The following is a 25,095-nucleotide window of genomic DNA, read 5'->3' on the forward strand; positions in this document are numbered from 1 at the left end:
AGTCTAGGTGGATAACCATGCTATGGTGAGATTGCAGTTGTTCTATACCCTCTGTTTACAGATGACGGACTGAACAGAGCTCCACAGATGTTGTTTATAACCTAATCCTGCTTAAACCTCTCCACCACTTTCTCACTGACCTGTCTGATGTGTTCCTTAGTCATCAGGTTGCAGGTTGTTCCCTAATAGCTGTACTTATACTGAAATTAAATGATACACATGCAGACTCTTTTTACAACTTCTGAAGGCAATTGGTTGCACTGGATTTTATTAAGGGGTCTCAGTTTAGATGGGCCTGAATGCATATACATGGCACAATTATTTTAGACTTTTACTTAAAACAAAAGTTTTACTTCTATGTCATGGCTATACACTACTGTGTGGTGGTCTGTCACCTAAAATTCGAATACACTATGTGGTGTTTGTGTGTGTAGAAACTATGTCAACGGCCCACTCCAACTAAATATCATGTTACAAAACGAACCAGTAATCCAGAGAGAGGCATGGCGAGTCTATGACATAAAGGCAGAAAGACAGGAATCCAGGGACTATTAACTGGAAATGTCATTTATTAGAAATTACAAGTGGAGATGATTTATGAGGAAGTAAAGGAATCATGTTAGTAACACAGTCGAGCTGTTAAGTCTGGCTATGATCTGTTCGGTAAACATTAGAAAATCCTAACACAATTATGTCATTACAGCTGCTACAGTAATGCAGGGGTAAATAAATGTGTGTGAATATAGAAGAATTACTGTACCCAATATAAACCTGAGTCCAGCCACAGAAAGACTGTAGAAGGGAATGCTCCTGCTGTCTGTGGGAGGTCCTACCGTTTGGACAAAATTCTTCACAGGGGTAAAAAATAGTTCAGTCTGCCACATAATTTAACATCCTGATGATCAGAGGATGTAATGATTCAAACATTATATTTACTACAGTAAAGGACAATATTTAGAGGACAGAAAAGAAAATATCATCAGCTCTCCTTAGCCAACTGTATAAAACAAGCGTCTGTGCTGCTAAACAAAGAAACCTTTATTTTACATTCTTTTGGTGGTAACGTTTCCAGCGATCAAAATGACACAAAAAAAAAAACCTAAGACGGCATTTCAGTGAGCATTTGTGATTTAAACTGGTTTTCTTCATCAAACTGGGAGCCGTCCACAGCTGCTACACGGGCCACACAGCGATCACAACGATGGCTATGAGGAGCAGAACGATCACCACCAGCATCCCTGAGGGGACAGAGATAAAAACAGATATATGAAAAATCCAAAAATGAGGCGAGAGCAGTAAAAGAAGGCAACAAACCTCTCTACAGGTTCCTAAAGACTTTGACACTCGGGTCATTTCATATCAACTCAGTGAGGGTAGCAGACATCAGGAGCTCCGTCATCTCAGAATAATAATTCATTGGCATCTGAAAATGACCTCTGCTATTTTTAGCTGAAATTCCAACTTTTTTTTCCCAAAATGAAATTTTAATAAGTCACTAACAATTTGGAAATCGATCAAAAGGCAACTTTTAAGGTGTTCATTTCTCTTGAAATAGGAGATGTTTAGATATATTGTCTGCAATATTTATATCACAAAGGACTGTTGGAGTGCAATAATTGTTGGCTGATATACTCCAAGAGTTATGAACTTGCATTTTACATGTTAATTTAATATTTATTCAGTTGGACAGAGTCTAACAGCAACAGATGCTCACACCGGACACAGATGCTATTGGCAAATGGCCAAAGGTCACAGAGTGAAGGAGGCATAGATGAGAAAGAGAGGAAAGAAGACAATGGGCATCTATCACACCTGTTATGGTCATCACAATATTTTCCATTATTATGGTCATTGCAAGACTTCTTAATATTGTGCAGGGCTACAGATATCTCTGATGAATGGAGAAAATGCATCAAGTGCTAAATGCTGGCATGCAGGCTTTGGTTAAAACCTTTCAAATTAAGGGTTTGTTCAAAAATTGCACATAAAGCAGATTTTTAAACAATTAGGAGGAATTAATAAATAAGATCTGTTCATCCATATTTATTGTAAGAATAATATCTGAATGATGCAACCGATGCTTAAAAAGCTTCCATATGTTAATATCTGGGAGGCCAAACCAAGTGGACAAGGATAAAAACCAACTTCTAAAACCAACATTTTAAATCGCAGATGGGCAAATTTAGGTTTGTAAGAGAGACAAGTATCATTTACTTGTGTGTTAATGCCTTCATGCTAAAATCATTCTGTTTCCGACCTTACATTTGCATCCAGCCATGCATGGAGCAGAAACCAGACGATCACAATGAATTGCACTGTTCACATGAGTGCTGTTCAGTACATACACGTACCACTGGGATGAGTTCAACATGGCGTGGACATTTTAAAATAAATCTTTCTTTTGCCCATGAATGGCCACATCACCACATTTATTATAACATCTGAAAGTTTTTAAAGCATTCCTAATGCCATTCAGATAGTTTTACTGTAAATTGGATCAAGTAAATCCTATATGTAAGAAAAAAGATTTACTATATATAACATTGAATTTTAAAGGTTTTAAACAAGTAAATGAGACTAGTTAGTCAGCCTTCAGCCTTTGTTCCATTCTCTCCATTCACCTGAAACAACCCAGCACCTCCTGAAAATGTGAAGAATCAAGGACAGCCCATTTCATTTCAGGGACTTCTTTAAAAAAAAATCTATTGCGCAAAAAAATGTGAAAGTTTTCAAACTTTCAGCTGAAAAACAGGGAGACGTCAGTTTCAGACGCCAAAGATCTCTGAGTTCGCAGTACAGTGCAGAATACCTTCATCTTCTCTTAATGACTTAATGCATTCATTGCACACCGACGCTTTACTGCAGCTGATTGGCATCTGCTTCTAATTCTGCTTTGAGAGGATTATCATTCTTTCTTACTGATGTTACGAGAGTGAAAGAAAAACATGTGAAACTTCACTCGCAGCTCATCAAAGACCTGAAATATTACGGTTTTATTACAGACACCTGATTTAGTCAACAAAGTTGCTCACAAACCTTTAAGTCTATTAAATAATAAAACTGAAAACTAACATCCATCTGGATGAGCTAACATGCATGTGCATGAGCAAAACATGATGTGTGAGTTTACAGAATAACAAGTATACATTTATCCATTTCTATGATAGATTTTTTTACTGTAAGGGGTGGAGGGTAAATGGTCAAATCCGAGGACTCCAAAGCGTTTTACACTACAATGTACACTGTGTCCAGGGACACAGCAACTGGGACGGACAGACCATACCACCACTGATACTCTGCACTGTACCGCCACTACCGCCCCAGCGTGGGGTTTTTACATAAACAAAAGCTGGAGGAGAAGCCAAGCAATAATATGACTTCATTAACTTTAACATCTTCTGTATTCAGGAACGCAGTTCATTTGCGGTATACTGCATCATAACGTATCAACTTCTGCAAAGACATGCTGTGTTTGGAGCGATTCTAGTCCCTGCTATACCTCCATGTCTTACCTAAATGTAACAGATCCGTTAAGACCTCCTACAAGATCAAATACAAACAGAGTTCTGCTGATATGGATTTTTCTATGTCTAACATTTACAGTCATGGCAGGTGATGGGCGATATGGGTATCGGTCCATCCAAGACTTTTAATAACCAAGACCATTGGAGTAAGGATACACCACTAGTCACGGGTCTGTATGTACCTCGCTTTTAAAAATCAACGCCCGCTACGTTAATCTGGAGAACAAAAATGAATAAATATGATTTATCGTTTACTCAATTGTGACCTAAAAAAGTGGCCAGGATAGAACCTTCTGGAAATTTGGTAGTATTTGTTCATCGTTATACAGCAATAAATCCACATGAAAACAGTCAATATTGCTGTCTAGGAATTTTTCAATAAAACTGTCGATATTTAATAATAAACTATGCTTAAATCAGTTGGGAGATGTTTGGCTATATGGTCGATCCAGTGTACAAGTTGTAAAGGAATGCAGCGTAGAAGTACAGCTGGAGGGAACTATCTCTTGTAAGACGGACTCCTCAGAACACAGTACTGGTGCATGGTCACATGTCTGCTGCTATAAAGAAAGCTACAGACAGCTGGATTTGTACTTTAGAGTTTTCTCCGTACCTGTGAACTTTACATTCCTCTTGTCATATCAGGTGAGTAATATGTTCGGTGTAGTATGAGCTATGTACCTTATTGCTGTTGAAAAACGGTGTCATAAAGCTTTAGCTGGTCCACCGTTCTTTCCTCATTGTCGCTGAAGCTGAATTAGAAAGCAAAATGTTCCCAAACAGCCGACTTTACTGCTGGTGGGGAGTCCTACGTTGCTTTGTTTTGTGAATGTAGGATTTCCCACTTTAGCTCCGCTATATACACGTTCTGCATCGGTAGCCTATATGTACATGCTGAACCGGGCTGTACCAAACTTCTTCCGTTGCAACCCTAACCATTACATAATAAAAAATGACCTAGCCTTTACTTGTTCTAAAACTATTTGAATCCAACCTTTATGTGTACGAGACACACACACAGATTCCACCCTGTGGTGATTGCAGCAAACAAAAACATACAAGTCCACCCTCATTGCTGTCCAAACATTTCAGAGCAAAGAAGCAGCCAAGTGTAGCTAATCAAACACTTGATTGACTGAATATCAGCACCTCTGAGCACCTCTGTAAAAGGAGGAAATTTGGGATTTTACTACTTGGGGAACATAAGGAAGCAATGTTTGCTGACAGATGAAGAGGTCATAGATTGGGAAATATTTCCAGGGGTGGACGTCCCGATAAACTAACCTTAGTCAGGGCCATGCAATGTTTTGAGACAGAAAAACACCAAAGGGCTCTATCTCAATAAAGGTAGGCTTTTGTAATCAGGTGAATGTGTCTTCTGTCTAAAATGATATAACAGTACAACTTAGATTGGGAAAACTGCATATAAAAAAACAAGAACAAGAACTTTAAAACTGACTGCTATAGCTTGGCTGAAAGTTGGTCACCACAGAATCAAGGTGTTGCAATGGCTCAGTCAAAGCCCAGAAGTCTGATTTAAACAGGGTGATGGCACATTAAAAGGAATTTTGCACAGACAAATGCCAACAAACCTCCGGCAAAGGCTGCATTCATCTGATTTTTCATGTAACTTCTTCTACAATGGGGCTAAAATACTGATCCAAACACAAGGCAGGTTGGATAGCTTCCCAAAACTGCTTGACCTCTCACTAAACTGTCCAGTGTTAGGCAGCATGTGGTTGGTATCTTAACCAGCCCTTTTTTTAGATTTACATTTCTCCCATTCTTTTGCTTTTTACTCCCACTTCCCCCTCTGCCGCCTAATTGGCCGTTTGTCCCACAGGTGAAGAGTCAAGGCAAGGTTTAAGCCATGCTGGATAAACTACGTCTAAAGGGGGTCCAGATGTCCTTGAAAGTCTTATTGTTCCACTATGTGTTGTCTACTTTTTTTAGTTTCTCAAAGCAAACTAAAACATGTAGGGCTTATGCCTTGTTTTCCCACATGTCGGTGATAAGTTAAGCATTGTGTGTTTTTATTTCATTCAAGAGGAAGGTGTACATACAAAGGTCCACACCACACAGGACAGGCATATGAGGTGTTATCACCGGACGAGACAGCACCTCTCCCCCCAAATCACCAACATGTGTGAGCTGAACATAAATGTCAAAGCAGAAACATTCCCTCAGATACCAGTGATGACTCTTTAAAAGCCTCAAGCTAAAAGCAAATAGACATCAGAATTTACAGCAATTATCTCTGGTTGGATGTAAATGATATGTAAGCAAAAACCAGTGCTTAATGGATTCAGACTGAAGAATTTTATTGATCCTGATCCAACATTTGACAGAAACTTCATCTGACAGTCCACAGCGACAACAGCTTTCAGCAATGAGCTTTGTAACCCATGCATGCATTACTGTGGAGTGAGGCTCTCACACTCTTCAGCTTCACATACTAGTCAGTCATAAAGCCAAAGTTGACACCCACACTGACCCCGCCCTTCTTTTGTCCTTGCACCATCACTGTCTGCCCTGGCAACTAAACATGGACCTCCTCACCCTCAGAGGGACTCTAGAGGCTAATGACAATATTGGCCCATGCATCCCCAATAGATTAGGGTTCTGCTGTGACAGCCCTGCTGAGGGAGTTGGCTGGTGTCTGTTGACAGCCTGACCACCCAGGAGTTCTGGAGGCCCAAGTCTGGGTTCATCCCATCGTAGCAATTTTCAGACGCATCAGTAAGACAAATCACAGAAAGAAAATGATAATTGGTGAGAACCCTGACCATACAGAGACAACCCCCTGAAGCTCCCTCCATGGTCCCATCATGCCCCCCTGCTTAGAGTTCAAAGACCTTTTGGACCACAAAAGGCGAGCATGACCCCTGAAGGAAGGGGACATATTTTCTGTTAACAAGATTAACGTGGCAATGTTTTTTAGAACAAAGCTGGAAAGCACAAAACCTTTTACAAGTTTATTTGTGCATCCATAGGGCATTAGAAAAAAGATTAAGCATCACTTAAGGCCTCTGAAAAATAACCTCAAATCACATTGCATTTTCATGAGATCCTTCCTGCCCACAGCCATCAGCATCTACAACGGCTCTTTGAGGAAACCTTCATAATATGAGCTATAACAACATTTAATTTCCCTTTGGGATCAATAAAGTATTTTTGAATTGAATTGAATTGAATGTAAAAAATCAACACAGATATTTGTTTCTGTATCTTCTGTTGAGTTTTTCTGCAAACTGTAATTTACTAACAACTCTTAAACAGATGCTCATGTAGTGTGTCGTCAGGAACTAGCTGACGTTTTTAGGGCACATTTTGTAAAGATTTCTGTGGAAAACGTTAGGAACAAACCATTCAACTGATGTACACGGTGGCAAAATCTAGGCAACAACTGAGCAAAGCTAGCTCTTTCTTTTTGCCTCACTCGCTTCCCACTTAGGCCACAAAGTAGGCGTTAGCCAGAAGAAGATTCTCACATTATTAAACCTTAAGTCAAAATAACATGATTTGAAAACTGAAACCATGATCTTATTACTTTTATATGAATCATCAAGCAAGTCAGCTCATAGCTTAATCTCTTTGGTTCCCATGCCATTTACTATTAGTTTTGACTAGATTTGTTTTCTTCTACACAAGTGAATTTGTCTATTCTGTCTTTCAGCCAGCAGATTGACAGTGTGCAGCAACAGATGGGGGAGGAGTGAAACTGCATCACTCCATGCCCCATACAGCCAGAGAAGACTCTAGTCACTCTGGTACTTTCTCTGGAATCCCATTAAAAGCACTTTAAAGAGTAGAAATGTAATAATAAAAAACTAGAGCAGTTTTGAAACCATTGCCTTATAAAAACCTATTTTACATTAATATCCAGCCTAAGCTACTATCAGGTAAATATAAACTAAACTAATCCATGCAGTATTCAGCTAACTTGCAGGAACTCTGAACGCATCGTAGGTGTAATTTGCATTTCTAACACGTTAATAAGGACCACCTTATTGTTCCTGACATCCAGGCAAAATGAGACATAAAAACTCTTTAATTAATCATATATCTTGAGGCAGACCTATGACACTGAAAAAAGGTCTCAAATGTGAAAAATTGATTAATAACATATAAAACCCAAATATTTAAATATTATTGTTTTTGTTTTCTCAACCAGTGAACCTTAATTTGCACAACAAGGAACATGAACATTAAGTAACATTCAAATCAACAGAGAAAAAAAATTTGTCTGCACTTCATAGGCAGAATCATTGTTGCAGTTATAGTAAAACTAATCCGACTCCTGTAGTCTCAACTAGGGATTCAAGCCATCTCTGGGTTTTACAGGGCTGGTGGACTGGCTCTCTACAAGCTGAAGATTAGCCAAGTCGATTGGAGTCCTGATGAACTGATGCTGTTTGTTGGGATCTTCTGCCTCAGACCTCACTCCAACAGATCTTTAGTCCTGCAGACTAATCTGCCACACTAATCCAACTAAACTAAAAACCACTTCTTAGTTTTGGCCAAAGATCAGCTGACAGGAGCGGTAATGACTGGGTATGAGGTTCATCCAACTATTATGTGGAGACAAGAGATTTGTGGTTGAAATGTTTGTTGAAAATTTGTTTTGTTGTTTTTTTGTTAATTAGGGAAGCTCTGTTCCTTAAGGATGGTTTGAGTTTGAGACTCCGACTCAAGTTGCACACAAATCGCAAAAATAAAAGACTTTAGACTTGACTTAGACTTGTGGCCTAATGACTTGAGAATTGACTTAAACTCCTGGTAAGTCTTGAGTCTTAATAACAGTTTTTATCTCAAAATGAAGAGTTAAAGGAAGCCAGTATGTGAGCTACAGACTGCAGCTGCCTTGGCATGTTTTACTGTCTTAGAAAAGGCTTTGTACCCCTTTTTAGACTGATAGATGTCAATGACTGTGTTTTTGAACTGTTTTAAAATTTTTTAAATGATGGTGTTGCTTTTTGAGATATTTCAGCCATCAGAGAGGTTACTTATTATATCTGCAGACCAGGAAACAATCGGGCCTTGGTTTGGCTGGTGTAATTTAGCTCAGCGTTCTAACAAAATGTAGTTTAATCACAATTAATTCATGATTTATGATTTTTCCACTTTAGTGAATGAAATCATCGTTTGAAAACTGATTGTGTATTTACTCGGTTTTCTTTATCTGATATTAAAATTTGTTTGAGGATCTGAAACATTTAAGTGTGACAAAATAGATGAAGATAATATGTAAAGGGGCAAGTACTTTTTCAGAGTATAAATAAACAATAAATACACAGCTGTTTAACATGATGGCGATGACGGAGAGGATGTTTTTGGTTTTGCTCTTTCTTTAGGCTAAACCACTTTTATTTTAACATAAGGCAAGATATTCCAGGGCGTTTTCCATCATAGGGAATTTTGCACAGGGCCTAAACAAAAACCCACTTAATTTCCCATCAAGCTATGTAAACTTATGCTTTAAATGTCTGTACATCAAACGCAAAGTGGACCCGAAGTCCAATTGCTTGTCTATGTGCACAAACGTAAGGTACATAGAACCACTGCAATGTCTCCCGGCTTGCTATTAAGAAGAAATTGGGTCAAAGACACTTGCTTCTGCCTTCAAACTATTAAGTGTAGAGTGATGCTGCATAAAGCCAGGTTTATACTTGAACAGGGTGCAAGGGTGAGCTCGCCAACAGTGACACAATCGCGCCATCCCTGCCCCTGCGAGAAGGCCCCACGCATTGTCGCCGCGCTTGGTTGTGCACCTCCAGATTTTTGTAAATTGTCACAGACCACACACATGGCTCTACACTCAGAATGAGCGTAGTTGAAGGTCCAAACATTTCACGCACAAATAAATCACTTCTTCATGAACAGAAGGAAGAGAGTAGCTTAACAGAAAAACAACAAACAAAAAAGGGGAAAAGAAATGCCAGATACAAAGTTAGATTGCATGCCTTAACATGTATTTTTATGGCTTTTTTATTGTTAAGAGTCCGAAATTGTATCTAGGTACAGTTTAAGATTCTTTACAAAGAGGTCAAAAAGCTTTTTCCTCTTCATTGTTTTATTGTTATGAATCTGAAACTTTGCAAGAAACAGAATCACGTTGATAAGAAGTGTTTTTGACACAGCCATTTTTGGTGTTACCTGAAGCGCTTCTTCTCTCTTTTTCTACATTTCCACTGGTTATCCCGCATACTGCCCCCTGTGTTTTTGGAAAGTGCTGCCGCAGCATCACAAAGAAGTATAAACACCTACAGCGCTTGTTCAGGTTTGCCGCCCTCAGCGGAGCCCTGTGCGACACCCCGAAGCTCGACTATAACTGAGCCTTAAGATGCTTTGTTTGGGTGATTTCTCAAAGTTTTACCTCCTACTTCGCACACACCTCTTTGATAGGGTTTTAATGATCCCATCCCCCTTCTCATGTCGTCCTGGGAAACTGCCCATATTGCCCAAATGAAAATCCACCACTGGTCCACATGGAGAGGCTTGTGGTTAGTGGGACCTGGGCGGGCTTTGGTGTGGTGCGGTCGTTGGTTGGAAAACATACAAAACAAAATTACCCGAATGGCTGAAATTTTGTTAAAATGTGAACTTTTCTCTTTTCTCTACAGATTGTTCAGCATGCTAGCTGAAGAGGTTTTTTCATGCTTCAGAATTACTTGCAGGGTGCTGCACAATTTAGGGCTGTGTGGTAGGAGCCCAACAGCCATTTTTCTTTTTCTGCAGTCTCCAGGAATGTTTTAGGGGAGGAATTTCTGCAAGAAGAAAAATGACCACATAATTCATTGACTTAAAAGGTGAGAATGTGCAGCGATATGTGCTTAGAGCAGCAAAACTGGTGAAGCATTTACAGTGAGCAAGTGTGCGCAACAGCAATGTTTAGTATGGCTTCTGTTGTCAAACCCTGACAATCCTACCGTTGTAAGGACGTGTCTGAGACATAATACCAAACGCTGCCTTTGGATGTGCAGAGCTTTGAAAAATAAATACAGCCTTAAAGCTAAGGAATTATAAACACACTGCCAGGGCAAAAGAGGGAAAGCCCTTTAAACGTCTTGTGGCATGCAGTATTTTCACTTGTTTCTTTGCTTGACACAAACATGAGTGTCAAACAATTGAGGTGGTGAACAGACGGATGACAGAGATGAATGAAAGAAATAGAAAGAAGGCGTAGAGGTGAGAGTGAAGAGGATCACAGGGGAATTTTCCATCCCTGAAGACAAGAGGCACAACACTGCAGCAGGCATGTGCATGAATAGTTTCTAGACATATATAAATAGCTGGCTCTTAAAACATAAGCAAAATACCTGCATACAGACAGCGCATGTACAGTCGTGTAAAGATTAGGGCACCTAATGAAACATTAAGCCTTTATTAAGAAATGTTCACGCACCTAATCTTTTTCTTTAATCACTGGAAGAGAAATGATTTAACAACAGTTAAATACCAGCAAATAACCTTGTTTTAGTTATTTAACAAAATATGTGAACAAAGAAATTGTTTTTTTTAACTGTGGAAAAAGTTAGGACACCATACCCCCAATAGCTAGTGTTAGCCCCTTTGGCTGAAATAACTTCACTGAGATGCTTCTTGTATCCATCTGTCTCTGACATCGGCCTGAGGAAAGTTTGTCGCACTCCTCATTTTCAGTTGTGAGATGTCGGAGGGGCTTCCTGCATATACAGCCTGTTTCAAGTGACCCCATAGCATCTGAGTAAGTTTAACATCTGGGCTTTGACTCGGACCAGGACTTTTCATTTAATAATTCTCAGCTAGTCAGTTTGCTGGTATGTTTTGGCTCACTGTCATGTTGTAGGATTTAGCTCTGCTTTAGCTTAAATGTTTTGTTTTACATATGGTCTCACCTAAAATTAATGGTAGTTTCTATGATGGTTAGATCTTGCTGCAGCAAAAGCATTACCAGACCATGATACTTTCACCTCAGTGCCTTACAGTTGGTATGGAGCTATATTGCTTGAATGTTGTATTTGTTTCACACCAAACATGTCCTTTATTCTGGTGTCCAAATAATCTGACTATCTGTCCAAAGAACGTAAAAAGAACAAAGGTTTCCTCCTTGTACAACTTCCGCTAAAGTGAAACTTGTACTGTCTTATTCTGATTGAACATCCAAACACAATTGTCACCAGTAGCTGTTGGTCTTATAATGATATTTTAGGGTTTTTCGAGACTTCTTTTAGCATCTTGTAGGCTGCTTTCAGGGTAAAGTTGCTTGAACAACCAGGCCTGGGCATGTTGGCAGATGTTTTAAATGTCCTTTTCTGTAGGCGATTCTTCAGATAGAGGAATGGCTGATGGCAAATTCTTTTGAGACATCTTTAAATCTCTTTTTAAAATTACATTTATAAAAGTTTTAGGATGTATTTTCTTCAGTTTGGTTATGTTAAAAAAACATTTTCAGTGCAGTTAAAACTGATATCAAATGGCAAATGGATTGAAATTATATATCCTATATTTAGCCAAACTGACCACTTGAAACGCTATAACACTACACATTCACAACCCCAGCCACATTCACAAACACATACATTCATACATCAATTTGCACGGAGTTAACTCTGAGTTAGAATAGAATAGAATATTACAGAATAGAATGGAAATGTCCCTAATTACCCTCAGTGGGGAAATTCAGGTATACAAGCAACAAGTGACAGCAATGGAAGGAAGCGAATTGATAAATGTAAAAGAATAAAACAAATCTAAAAAACAAAAATAAGAAATGAGAGCGTGTACAGTAAGGGCAAATTTACAACATAAGAAAGAAATACTGTACAGTTGTTAAAAAATTACAATAAAATCCTAAGAAATATGCAACATAGTAGGATAATTAAAAAATGCAATTTTCTTACATTTCAAATTTGGTAAAAATGGGTTAAGTGCCTTGCTCGAGGACACATGAACATGTAGTAGTTGAGGCAGCTGGAATCAAACCAACAACCCGCCAATTGCATGACAACCACTCCCAGTGAGTCCCAGTCGGCCCTAATATATGTTCTAATATGTAAGAAAAACACTGGTTTTCATATAGTGTCCTAATTCATTCATGACTGTTCTGATACACACAAGACATGCACAAACCAGGGCCATAAATATTCTCCAATCCCAAACAGGAGTGGAAGATGGCAGGAGACGGGAAAATAAAAAGAAACATGTTGGACAAAACCACAAGAGTCCAGATACTAACACAATCTGAGCTCTGGGATTGTCAAACATACTCCCACTCAGCCACCATGGGGACACAACCAAGAGAAAGAAGAATTCTGGAGGCTGACCTTTCCTTTGCGAGCTCTGTGTCTGCCTGTTAGCTGGGGCGCAACAATGCAGACTAAGCCACGGCAACAGAGACTGGCATTTCACGAGGCAAAGAAGAAGAAAAAAGGGCTTTGCTAAGGTTGCCTACGCCAAAGGTTGGCATTAGCTAGCTAACTATCACAGCCTTTTCCCTTTGAAAGGCATAACCCCAAAAAGAGAGACATAAATGGAATCTATGGTAAAAGGGCCTTTAGAAAATGTTTTTCAGAAAACTCGTCAGCCATGCAAAATGTAGAGTTTTAAAGCAGTTGATGTCATGACCTGATGTGCAACCCTCAACAGACTTTGTAGGATTCATCAAGAGATCTCCTTTAAAAGCCAGCAACATGTTAGCAGGCGTGACAAACAGAGCTCGCCCTCCCACTATTCAGCAACATGCTCCATACTTAGAAGGCCTGTCCTCATCACCACCATGTTCTCAGCTTTCACTAAGCACCATGATTTCTGCACTGAGGACCAAGTCAGCAACAGCTCTGACCCTGTCCACTATCTGAATGATTAGCATAACTAATAGTTAACACTTTAAGCTGTCCAAATACAAGTGCTTTGCAGAGGTATTCATGCAACTTAAAGGTTTTCACATTTTGCCACATTACAACCACAAATGTCAATGGATTTTTTGATCCACTAACCCAAATTAGTGGATTATTGTTAAGGATCTATTTATGAATAAAATCCTAAAAAGTGTGGCATGCATTTGTATTCAGCCCACAAGAATCAATGCTTTGAGAACCAAATTTTACTGCAGATCTTTTGGATTATGTCTCTACCAGCTTTGCACACACAGAGATGGACATTTTTGTCCATTTTTCTTTGCAATATAGCTCAGTCAGATTGGATGAAGAGAATCTGTAAACAGCAATGTTCAAGTCTTACCACAGATTCTAATTTTGATTTATTCCCTGGTCTTTGACTGGGCCAAACTAACACATAGATTCATATTATTTTTTGGAAAACTGCTTTGGTCCAGTCAGATTGGATGGAGGGCATGTGTGAACATTAGTTTCCAAGTCTTAGCAAAAATGTATAGTTTGATTAACGTTGATCTAAACCAGAGGTGCCCAACTTCAGTCCTGTAGAGCCATTGTCCTGTAAATTGCGGATGCATCCCTTCTCCAACACAGAATTAAATGGCTGAATCCCCTCATCAGAATGGCCTGGTAGTGAGTTATTTGTTTGATTCATGTGTGTTGGAGAAAGGATGCATCTAATAGTTGCAGGGTGGTAGCTCCGGAGGGCTGGACTTGGACATCCCTGATTTAAACCATTTTATTGTAGCTCTGGTTGTACAGGTCCTTCTCAAAATATTAGCACATTGTGATAAAGTTCATTATTTTCCATAATGTCATGATGAAAATTTAACATTGATATATTTTAGATTCATTGCACACTAACTGAAATATTTCAGGTCTTTTATGGTCTTAATACGGATGATTGTGGCATACAGCTCATGAAAACCCAAAATTCCTATCTCACAAAAGTAGCATATTTTATCCAACCAATAAAAGAAAAGTATTTTTAATACAAAAAACATCAACCTTCAAATAATTATGTACAGTTATGCACTCAATACTTGGTCGGGAATCCTTTGGCAGAAATGACTGCTTCAATGCGGCGTGGCATGGAGGCAATCAGCCTGTGGCACTGCTGAGGTCTTATGGAGGCCCAGGATGCTTCGATAGCGGCCTTTAGCTCATCCAGAGTGTTGGGTCTTGAGTCTCTCAACGTTCTCTTCACAATATCCCACAGATTCTCTATGGGGTTCAGGTCAGGAGAGTTGGCAGGCCAATTGAGCACAGTAATACCATGGTCAGTAAACCATTTACCAGTGGTTTTGGCACTGTGAGCAGGTGCCAGGTCGTGCTGAAAAATGAAATCTTCATCTCCATAAAGCTTTTAAGCAGATGGAAGCATGAAGTGCTCCAAAATCTCCTGATAGCTAGCTGCATTGACCCTGCCCTTGATAAAACACAGTGGACCAACACCAGCAGCTGACACGGCACCCCAGACCATCACTGACTGTGGGTACTTGACACTGGACTTCTGGCATTTTGGCATTTCCTTCTCCCCAGTCTTCCTCCAGACTCTGGCACCTTGATTTCCAAATGACATGCAGAATTTGCTTTCATCCGAAAAAAGTACTTTGGACCACTGAGCAACAGTCCAGTGCTGCTTCTCTGTAGCCCAGGTCAGGCACTTCTGCCGCTGTTTCTGGTTCAAAAGTGGCTTGACCTGGGGAATGCGGCACCTGTAGCCCATTTCCTGCACACGCCTGTGCACGGTGGCTCTGGATGTTTCTACTCCAGACTCAGTCCACTGCTTCCGCAGGTCCCCCAAGGTCTGGAATCGGCCCTTCTCCACAATCTTCTTCAGGGTCCGGTCACCTCTTCTCGTTGTGCAGCGTTTTCTGCCACACCTTTTCCTTCCCACAGACTTCCCACTGAGGTGCCTTGATACAGCACTCTGGGAACAGCCTATTTGTTCAGAAATTTCTTTCTGTGTCTTACCCTCTTGCTTGAGGGTGTCAATAGTGGCCTTCTGGACAGCAGTCAGGTCGGCAGTCTTACCCATGATTGGGGTTTTGAGTGATGAACCAGGCTGGGAGTTTTAAAGGCCTCAGGAATCTTTTGCAGGTGTTTAGAGTTAACTCGTTGATTCAGATGATTAGGTTCATAGCTCGTTTAGAAACCCTTTTAATGATATGCTAATTTTGTGAGATAGGAATTTTGGGTTTTCATGAGCTGTATGCCAAAATCATCCGTATTAAGACAATAAAAGACCTGAAATATTTCAGTTAGTGTGCAATGAATCTAAAATATATGAATGTTAAATTTTCATCATGACATTATGGAAAATAATGAACTTTATCACAATATGCTAATATTTTGAGAAGGACCTGTATGCTTAGGGTTGTAGTCTTGCTGCTTCTTCCGGGATGTTTAGCTCCATCCATCTTTTCATCAACTCTGATTAGCTTATCTGTCCCTGCTGAAAAAAAAATCTGCCAAGCATGATTTCGCCCCCACTGTGTTTCACTATGGGAATGGTGTGTTCGGTATTAGTTTTCCGTCACACAGAATAGTGCATATTTTGCATGTTCAGTTAAGATGTTCAGTTTTGGTCTCATCTGATCAAAGGACTTTCTTCCAAATGTTTGCTGTGACCCCTACATGGCTTGGTGCACACTGCAAACTTTTTTTTTTCTTTTGTCAGGCATCTCTGAATAAAGTTCTCCTTATAATTGACCTTTCTGCTGTGTTCCTTTGTCTCCACGATGCTGTTTGTTGGCTAATGTTCTCTGAGGGCTTCACAGAATAGCTGCATATATACTGACATTAAATTACACACAGGTGGACTCCATTTAGTAATGAATGCCATACTTAATAATTTGCCACAGACAGAACTCTAAGCCAGTATCACAGGTAGTTACAGAGCCAAACTAACTTTCATGCACCATGTAGGAAATACTTCGACATAAGCAACTGTTGTTTCTCAGGTTGGTCCATTTCACTGCTTACGTATGTTTTCATGTAGTGACACTGACATTATGGAAACAATTCCCATGTTAAGAAATCTATTTTTTAACAAAATCCCTGATGCCACACGTATTGGCACCCCCGCTGGGGTTATATAAAGGGGGATTTGACCATTTTGCTTTGCACAATGATCTCTAGATCATTGAGAATCCTGGATCCTCTTATGCTCTCTTCTCTTCAGCTCATCTCACAGGTTTTCTATTGGATTTAGATCTGGGGGTGAGGATGGTGACGGAAAGTTAATTTCTGTCTAATTAACTATTTCTGTATTTATGTAGCCACATGGATCAGTATCCTGCTGAAATTCCCTGCGACAACCCATTTTTATTTTCCTGGTAAAGGCCACCAGATTATTTCACAGGAAAAACTTTTAAAGATTTCATGATGACATGCTCTCCAACAAGCTTCCCAGGGTCTTTGGAAGAGAAACAAACCCTGAGCACCACAGACTCTCCATCATAGTTAACAGTGGGGATGAGGTGCTTTTCATCCTCTGTTTCAAACTAAACCCCCATTGTGTGTTTCTTGCTTAAAGGCTCGATTTCAGTCTAATTTGACCAAGGCACAGTTCCCCTTCAGGTCCCAGGAGAGTTTGTTAAATTCTATGTTTGTGTCTACATTTGTGATGGTAGGACAGGAAAGGATTCTTCCTACCATTGCTCCCAAACAACAAATTGGAGAGTAGATTGTCAATAAGATTTGATGACCCCGAGAAGCCACTTTTCGCTACGGTAAGCTAGTTTTTTTTTTTAACACCTGTTGGAATTATGATTATTGATTAATTCATATTTATCAAGAATTATAATTAACAATCATAATTTGACAAAATTTATTTCTTAACCAAAATCCTCATTTATGAATCGAAGCCAGAGATGTCCTCTGGTGTTGTAATTGTGGCTCAACACCTTTGATAAGTACAACCGTTAAATACTCAGAAATAATTGATAACTATACCAGAGATGTCACTGTTTAATCAACAGTTTCTGCCGAAACGTGTGGAACTTTAATCTTATCTTGACTGACAAATCACTCTTGCACAAAATAAACACAAAACGCCTTCTCTTTATCTATGTGAATATTTATTAAATCACAGCCTGATTCAATCCGCTCTTCCGATTTAATAATCTTCACCTACTCAAACATGCAAAGTTCTACACAAAAAGGGCAAAATATCTAACTAAACAAAATAAAACAAAACAGCAGTGGGTGTGTATGGAATCAACCAGCAGTTATGGCAAAATATTAGGGGAATATGGTTGAACGAAGCTTTGGGTGCGCCCCTCCCAAAGTGTAGCTCAGTGGGACACGGGCAGTCATAAACCTTCCCCCAGCAAGGTTGTAAAACTCAGCCCACACAAAGGATCATAAACCCTTTTGGCAGCAAACCAGTAAAACATGAAGTTTAAGACAAAGAAAATGGTTGATTTTCACCGTAAGGTCATTATAACGGTCCAGTTTCATAGCGCACCTGCGCGCAGGTGTTTGCACGGTAAAGACACCCTTGCGAGACATGGTGGCCTCCGAAGGTACCAGCAAGTTTCAAAACAATGGCATGCACATACAATTCAGAACACATTAGACTCTAAATGGCTACTCTAATCGCACTAAAAATCGTACTCTATCCTGCCCACGCTATTCCTAATAAAGAAATTAAAAAATAAAAATAAATGGATGAGTTTTACTTTGTTGAAGTCTTCCTTCTGAGCAGAGGGAGAGAGGAGGAGGGCGGAAGTTGGAAGTTAATGTGCCTCCACAGTTAACTTCGGGAAGAGCGGTCAATCTTTGTCCTTTGGCCTCCTTGGCGAAAAGGAAAAATATGATCTGACCGTCAGCAGTCGACTAGAACCAAACAAGGAGGGAAAGTTGCATCTCCTTGAAATGCCGTGGTTTTGGTCACGTGTTAAACTAACGTCTTCGATCGGCAAAGTGAAATTTCTGGCCTTCTCATTCCAGAAACCTCGTTCATGAATTTTTCGTTGGCCAACGAAGGAGAATAAATGAAGACTCCATGTGGGACCTCTTCTTCACCAGAGGATGCTTCAGTTGCGTGGTAACCGTGTCAAGGTCTCCAGCTGAAGGCAGCTTCTTTCAAATGTTTGCCTTCCTATATTGCCTCCTGTGACGTCAGACCTGGGACGGCCCCGTCATATCAGCCGCAGTGGCCGCTGGGTTTTGTAGGACAGATTATCCTGCGGTACAAAATGGCCGATGACGTTGGAAAGGCATAGTGGCGTCCAGCAACGTGCAAATGGTCCAATATTCAGCAAACAAGTGGTCCAACACTCCCCTATCTTCCTGTGAGCTCTGAGTGGTGGAACGATAAACATGGGTTCTGCCCAGCTTTGTTTTTCATGCTCCTAGTTGTTTTAAATGTTTTACTTATTGCTCTGCAGATATAAGCAAAGTCCCTTTAGTAGCTATTTTCCTGTAGCCATTCCCTGGCTTATGAATATTAGCACACATCTGCTTTACTTGAATGGCATGTTTTCTTGTCTTCACCACTTTGAGGAGTAGCTAAGAGAAATAGGCCTTTGTTTTACATCATATTTACCCAGGAAAATAGTCATGGATAAATAATGAAAAGTTCCTAGACACTGATCAAGTTACCAAACGTAAAGCAGAAATAAAAAATAATCCTTCAGCTACATTTTCTATAGGAATTTATAAAGGTGGAAGTAATTGGGACACCAGTAATTTTGCATTATTTGTTGAAGTGGAATTTTTGTCCCATGGTGTAAATTTTAATCTTTCTGTGTGAGATGACGGTGTTGCACTAAAAGATTAATTAAGTTTGTACACATATTTATTGGGGGTGCTGACATGTGTGAAGGGATGAAGATGAGGCTTACCGCATGAAGCTGACTTGGTCTCTACCAGCTTCACTCTGCGTGTCTCATTCTGAATCCTGCTATCCGTCTTATCCACAAGATGCGCAAGGTCGTCGATGATTTCTGAGACAAAGACAGGGAAAGAAAAGGAAAATTACATATGTGTTTACTCACTGATATACAATAATCAAGATGGTAATTTCTCACAAAAAAAAACTTTTTTCTGTGTTGGACTAAAAAGCAGAAACTAAAAATAGTCTTTTTCCTCGTAGCTCCACATGTTTGGAATAAGCGCCAAATATCATCAGTGTTGAGAGAAAGAATAAAATATGTAATGATTTTATTCAGCCTTTAACTGGTTATGAATTTAGTAGAATTTAAGTTAGTGTATTTATTAAATATCTGTCTTTTTGTACTTGCTTCTTTCTCATGTTTAATGATGCTGGTTTTTTGCCTTGAAACTAGGGATGCGCGATTTATCTGCATTCTTTCTTTAACGTGTCCTGTCCAGCAGAGTAGCACTCAGAATTGTTGTGTGAGTGCCAGGAAGAAGCCCAACAGATTTACTTTCACAAGTCGAGCATCACGGCTAACGCTTTAATGCTCCACTTAAAATATATATAGATATATCTATATATATATCTATAGATAGGTATATATATATAAACTTTATTAGAAATTGCTTTGGGATTATTTCAATTGCAATGGATATGGAGATGGAAACGAAACAGACAAAATAAAGCAAAAAAGAGAGAGAGAGAGGTAGGGCAAAAAGCAAAAGAAACTGCTTCTGCACCTGTAGAAACATATGTAACAACAGCGGTGTAACCAAAAAGTGCACGGTACTTATGAATGCAAGATGCATTTAGTGGTAAATGCGGCTCAATGTAGAACATTTGTGTATCAGTTAACACCTAAATCTAAACACCTTGGGTCTGAGTGTGAGCGCGCTTGTGTATACAAGGTTTCTCCATAAAAATATGCAATAGCAAGTGTTAGGAGCCACAGACCTGCCCCCATGGACCAGAGACAGACACGAAGGAGATCTGAGCCAGAGACATCCAAAGGCCCCCCAGAGCACTGGAACCCCAGGAAGACCCTCGCTTGGACTACTACAACACTCCCCAGAGAAGAGCAGAGGAGAGCCCCAGGGGAACCACCCAGCAGTCACTGTGCAGAAGCCCCAGGGAGCTGCACCAACGAGCCCACAGGCCTCGCTGGCAGCCATCAATGCCGGAGGAGATCCAGCCATGGACCCGGAGACCCCAGGGCACATCACCCCCAAGCAGACGCCTGACAGAGCAATGGGGCCCAGGCCCTACTAAGCTGCCACCGGGAGTGAGTCGGCACACACCAAAGCACCCAGCCCCGGACACCGTGAACCACCAATACACCAGCAGGTAGAGACACCAGCTACCGGCAGAGAGTGTGGCGGGGATTAAATAGGCCCCACATTTGATGGAGGGCCTAAACTGATCCAGGAGAGGGAGCAGTCCAAAACCTAACCTGACACAAAAACAGGCACACACAGTCACAATCACACACCCCAACTATCATGTGTACACATAAAAACACTCACATCCACACACCCAATGTAAAGATCTATCGGCATTAACATCAGAATCAGCCAATGCAATTGTTAACATATCCATATTGGTCCGATGAGTAACACTGGGCTAATATTAACAGCCGATGTTTATTTCCATCTTGTTGCATTTAGGTATATGTTTTTGGAGGAGAAGGGGAGGAGGGTGGCCATTTGGTATTTGTTTGGGCATGTAACAATGATAGTGAGGCAGCACAGGATGGTGGGATGTTTAACTGAACCAGAGAAGCAATGTCAGTGGTGTGGTTGTTCTGTCATGGTGTTGAAAGGGTAGTGATATATATAATATCGGCCACTACAGCAATCTTTATATCAGATACAGGTATTGGCCCAAAGTTTTATATCTGTGCATCCCTACTTGAAGGTTTGAGGCTTTATTAGTTTTATAAAGCACAGAAAAGTTTAAACTTTTAAATGTTTTCAATATCTTTCTAATTTAGTATTTATTCACAACATTGCTGTTCATGATGCTTTAGTGGTCTTAAAGAAGCAGCTATTCTAATGAATGGGAGGATACCGGCCATGGTCTGTCCTGTAGAAATGTTTTTATTACATGAAGCTCGCTTAAATTGAAGCCAACATGATTTGAAGGAGCCGCTGTGTTGACATGGCCTTCCCCATGCTCTAGCTCAACAATGAAAACAGAAAACTGTGAGAAGATTGCTAAATCCTATATCTGTTATAGAGATGTAATAAAATGCTACACTGCTTAGAGAAAAAAATTATTTTATACTGACCAACTTAAAAACAAACTAAAATAATAGGACCATGACCGGAACCTCTACAAATCTGATCACCAATAACAAAAAGTACATTAAAAAAGGCCTTCAGTAAAGGCCATCCATCAGTCTCCCTTTAGATTCCAACTGTCTCACTGACAGAAAGCTATGAATAAACACATGAAGAAACTTATGAAGGAAAACATTCAGTAACAACATGCCTCATTGCTCTTGTTATAAATCAGGAGATTTACAACAGAACACAACTCAAATAAAAAAGCATAGGTCTGTGTGTCTGGAGCTGCGGATTGGTGGCCTGTTTTTTATCTTTGCTCCCGCGGTGATGATGGGTGCTGTCCAGTAGCCTTCTGAATTGAAGAAGTCCAAAGAAAATGAGAAACGTGGCTTAGTAAATAGGAACACGGAAACATTTCACTGTTGAGGAAAGGCAAACTCAGGCTTGCATCAGCTTCTAGTGAATAAATGAACCGCAGTGGAAACCCGAGGTCATCTACATCTTGTTTTATTCACTTGATTGTATTTTATTCAGCTATAATGCCTTCTCCCTACCAACAAGAATATTTAGCAAAAATAGTTTTCCAAAATATTCTTGTTGTAGATTTTCTGCTGTTTGTACCTTGTCTTGATTTTTTGTGACAACAAGCAATAACAGGAAAAAGTATTATAGTGGTTTCGAATTGAAAAAACTGTTTAAAAAAAACCTCTAAACGGGCGTGGCGCTGATGGTGTAGGGGTTAAGCGCGCGACCATGTACAGTCCTCGAAGCGGCCGTCCCGGGTTTGAGTCCCGGACCCGGCGACATTTGCAGAATGTCTCCCCCTCTCTCTACCCCTCTTTCCTGTCTGCCTACTGTCAAAAAAATTAAAATAAAGGCCACTAGTGATGAAAAAATACCTTAAAAAAAACCTCTGAACATACATATTTTTACTTGGACAGTTCAAAACGAAATTTAATACCTTGGCGGCACTAACAGGTGAAGATAACATAGATATCAACTGTGTTAAAGTCCTAAAGAAGATCCTTAACATGACTAAGAAGTGCGAGGCTGAAGATTCTCCCCAAAATAGCTGTAGTTTGAGATTTCTTTGCCCAGGATGCTTCGATAGCGGTCTTTAGCTCATCCAGAGTGTTGGGTCTTGAGTCTCTCAACGTTCTCTTCACAATATCCCACAGATTCTCTATGGGGTTCAGGTCAGGAGAGTTGGCAGGCCAATTGAGCACAGTGATACCATGGTCAGTAAACCATTTACCAGTGGTTTTGGCACTGTGAGCAGGTGCCAGGTCGTGCTGAAAAATGAAATCTTCATCTCCATAAAGCTTTTCAGCAGATGGAAGCATGAAGTGCTCCAAAATCTCCTGATAGCTAGCTGCATTGACCCTGCTCTTGATAAAACACAGTGGACCAACACCAGCAGCTGACACGGCACCCCAGACCATCACTGACTGTGGATATTGACACTGGACTTCTGGCATTTTGGCATTTCCTTCTCCCCAGTCTTCCTCCAGACTCTGGCACCTTGATTTCCGAATGACATGCAGAATTTGCTTTCATCCGAAAAAGGTACTTTGGACCACTGAGCAACAGTCCAGTGCTGCTTCTCTGTAGCCCAGGTCAGGCGCTTCTGCCGCTGTTTCTGGTTCAAAAGTGGCTTGACCTGGGGAATGCGGCACCTGTAGCCCATTTCCTGCAAACGCCTGTGCACGGTGGCTCTGGATGTTTCTACTCCAGACTCAGTCCACTGCTTCCGCAGGTCCCCCAAGGTCTGGAATCGGCCCTTCTCTACAATCTTCCTCAGGGTCCGGTCACCTCTTCTCGTTGTGCAGCGTTTTCTGCCACACTTTTTCCTTCCCACAGACTTCCCACTGAGGTGCCTTGATACAGCACTCTGGGAACAGCCTATTTGTTCAGAAATTTCTTTCTGTGTCTTACCCTCTTGCTTGAGGGTGTCAATAGTGGCCTTCTGGACAGCAGTCAGGTCGGCAGTCTTACCCATGATTGGGGTTTTGAGTGATGAACCAGGCTGGGAGTTTTAAAGGCCTCAGGAATCTTTTGCAGGTGTTTAGAGTTAACTCATTGATTCAGATGATTAGGTTCATAGCTCGTTTAGAGACCCTTTTAATGATATGCTAATTTTGTGAGATAGGAATTTTGGGTTTTCATGAGCTGTATGCCAAAATCATCCGTATTAAGACAATAAAAGACCTGAAATATTTCAGTTAGTGTGCAATGAATCTAAAATATATGAATGTTAAATTTTCATCATGACATTATGGAAAATAATGAACTTTATCACAATATGCTAATATTTTGAGAAGGACCTGTATTTGCCTCACCTTATTTTTCATTGAACCAGTGGCACAACACTGTATAAATTCTATCTATATCATGTTATTATACCAGTTCAACATGTATGTTGAAATGGAAAGTGGCATTAGCCATGGTCAGCATCTTCTTCCTCTCAGTTTTGATGTATTTGATTTTGACATCATTGCCACATGTTGGTGTAGGTCTTAGTAAGTATTTAGCCCCAATCTTTTTCAAGAACAAAGGAATAAATGGCAGCGTAATGTAGATGGGGTGTTAGTCACCTTACATAAGAAGTAAACATATCAATTTTCAACCTAAGGGACAATTGAGTGTATATACGTTTAGGAATTAGAAGCATTCTTATTTTTTGCAGTTGCTTTATGGTAAACTGGTGCTTAATCTGCATGCTTCAAGGTTTTGTTGTTCCTTAAAAATTGGACTATTTGACTGATTTCCAGGTTATGGGAATTCAGTCATCCATCCCAAAGTTGTTTCCAGCATTTGAATTTTACTTTACTTTGTGTAACATTTATCCAAATATTAGTCATCCCCATTACACATGATAGTTTGTGTTTTGAGTGATATGGAGTAATTTAGAGGAACAGAATTGAAAAAATAAATAAATAAAGTGAAACATGTGCATGTGGCTGTGCCAGAACAAGAGGGGGTTAAGCTGAGGAGACTGGAGATGTGAGACTGCGGTATGTTGTGTCTCTAGAGACTCCCACCTCATCATGTAAGCATCAGGCAGCAATTTAGACTAAGAAAACCTCTTCCTTTACTGTCAGGAAAAGGGTGTAGTCACCGAGCCATTTATGCCGGATGACACTCTAACTAGTCATAAAGGAAGTTGATAGTCAGTCGGTGCCAAGTTTCCTGACTCAGTTTCAGTCAAACTGTAGCATCTCAATGTAATAATGGATAACCTAACATAACAAGAGATATGACTCAATCTTTAGCCATAGCTGAAATGAAACATGCCATTTATTTATCAGGAAGGATGTAGAACTACTAATTGGTCTTTCACATAAACAGCCTTTCAGTTCAGGATGTTATTATGCTGTCCAACAACACATTTCTCAGTTTCCTATTACAACTCTCTACTTCACATATGACAGCTTCTGGCTCAGGCTTGGATCTGCCATCTTAAGATGTGTTTAGGATCTTAACTGAAATAAATTCAATTAAGGCGCAGTCTCAGAAGAACA

General features: G+C 40.1%; 1 protein-coding gene across 2 annotated transcripts in view; it reads right to left on the minus strand.

Annotated features, from left to right (window-relative positions):
* Positions 1 to 546: 546 nt before the first annotated feature.
* Positions 547 to 25,095, minus strand: part of stx8 (syntaxin 8) — a 65,262-nt gene continuing 40,713 nt past the window's right edge. For both annotated transcript variants that reach the window (XM_047364391.1, XM_047364393.1), the window contains 2 exons: positions 19,255 to 19,356; positions 547 to 1,238 (listed from right to left, as the gene is read on the minus strand). In XM_047364391.1, coding sequence (XP_047220347.1) covers positions 1,174 to 1,238; positions 19,255 to 19,356 — 167 coding nt within the window. In that variant the 3' untranslated portion in view covers positions 547 to 1,173. The remainder of the gene's footprint in view (positions 1,239 to 19,254; positions 19,357 to 25,095) is intronic.

The sequence above is a fragment of the Girardinichthys multiradiatus genome, chromosome 5, assembly GCF_021462225.1.
Source record: "Girardinichthys multiradiatus isolate DD_20200921_A chromosome 5, DD_fGirMul_XY1, whole genome shotgun sequence".
In the NCBI taxonomy this organism is placed as follows: Eukaryota; Metazoa; Chordata; class Actinopteri; order Cyprinodontiformes; family Goodeidae; genus Girardinichthys; species Girardinichthys multiradiatus.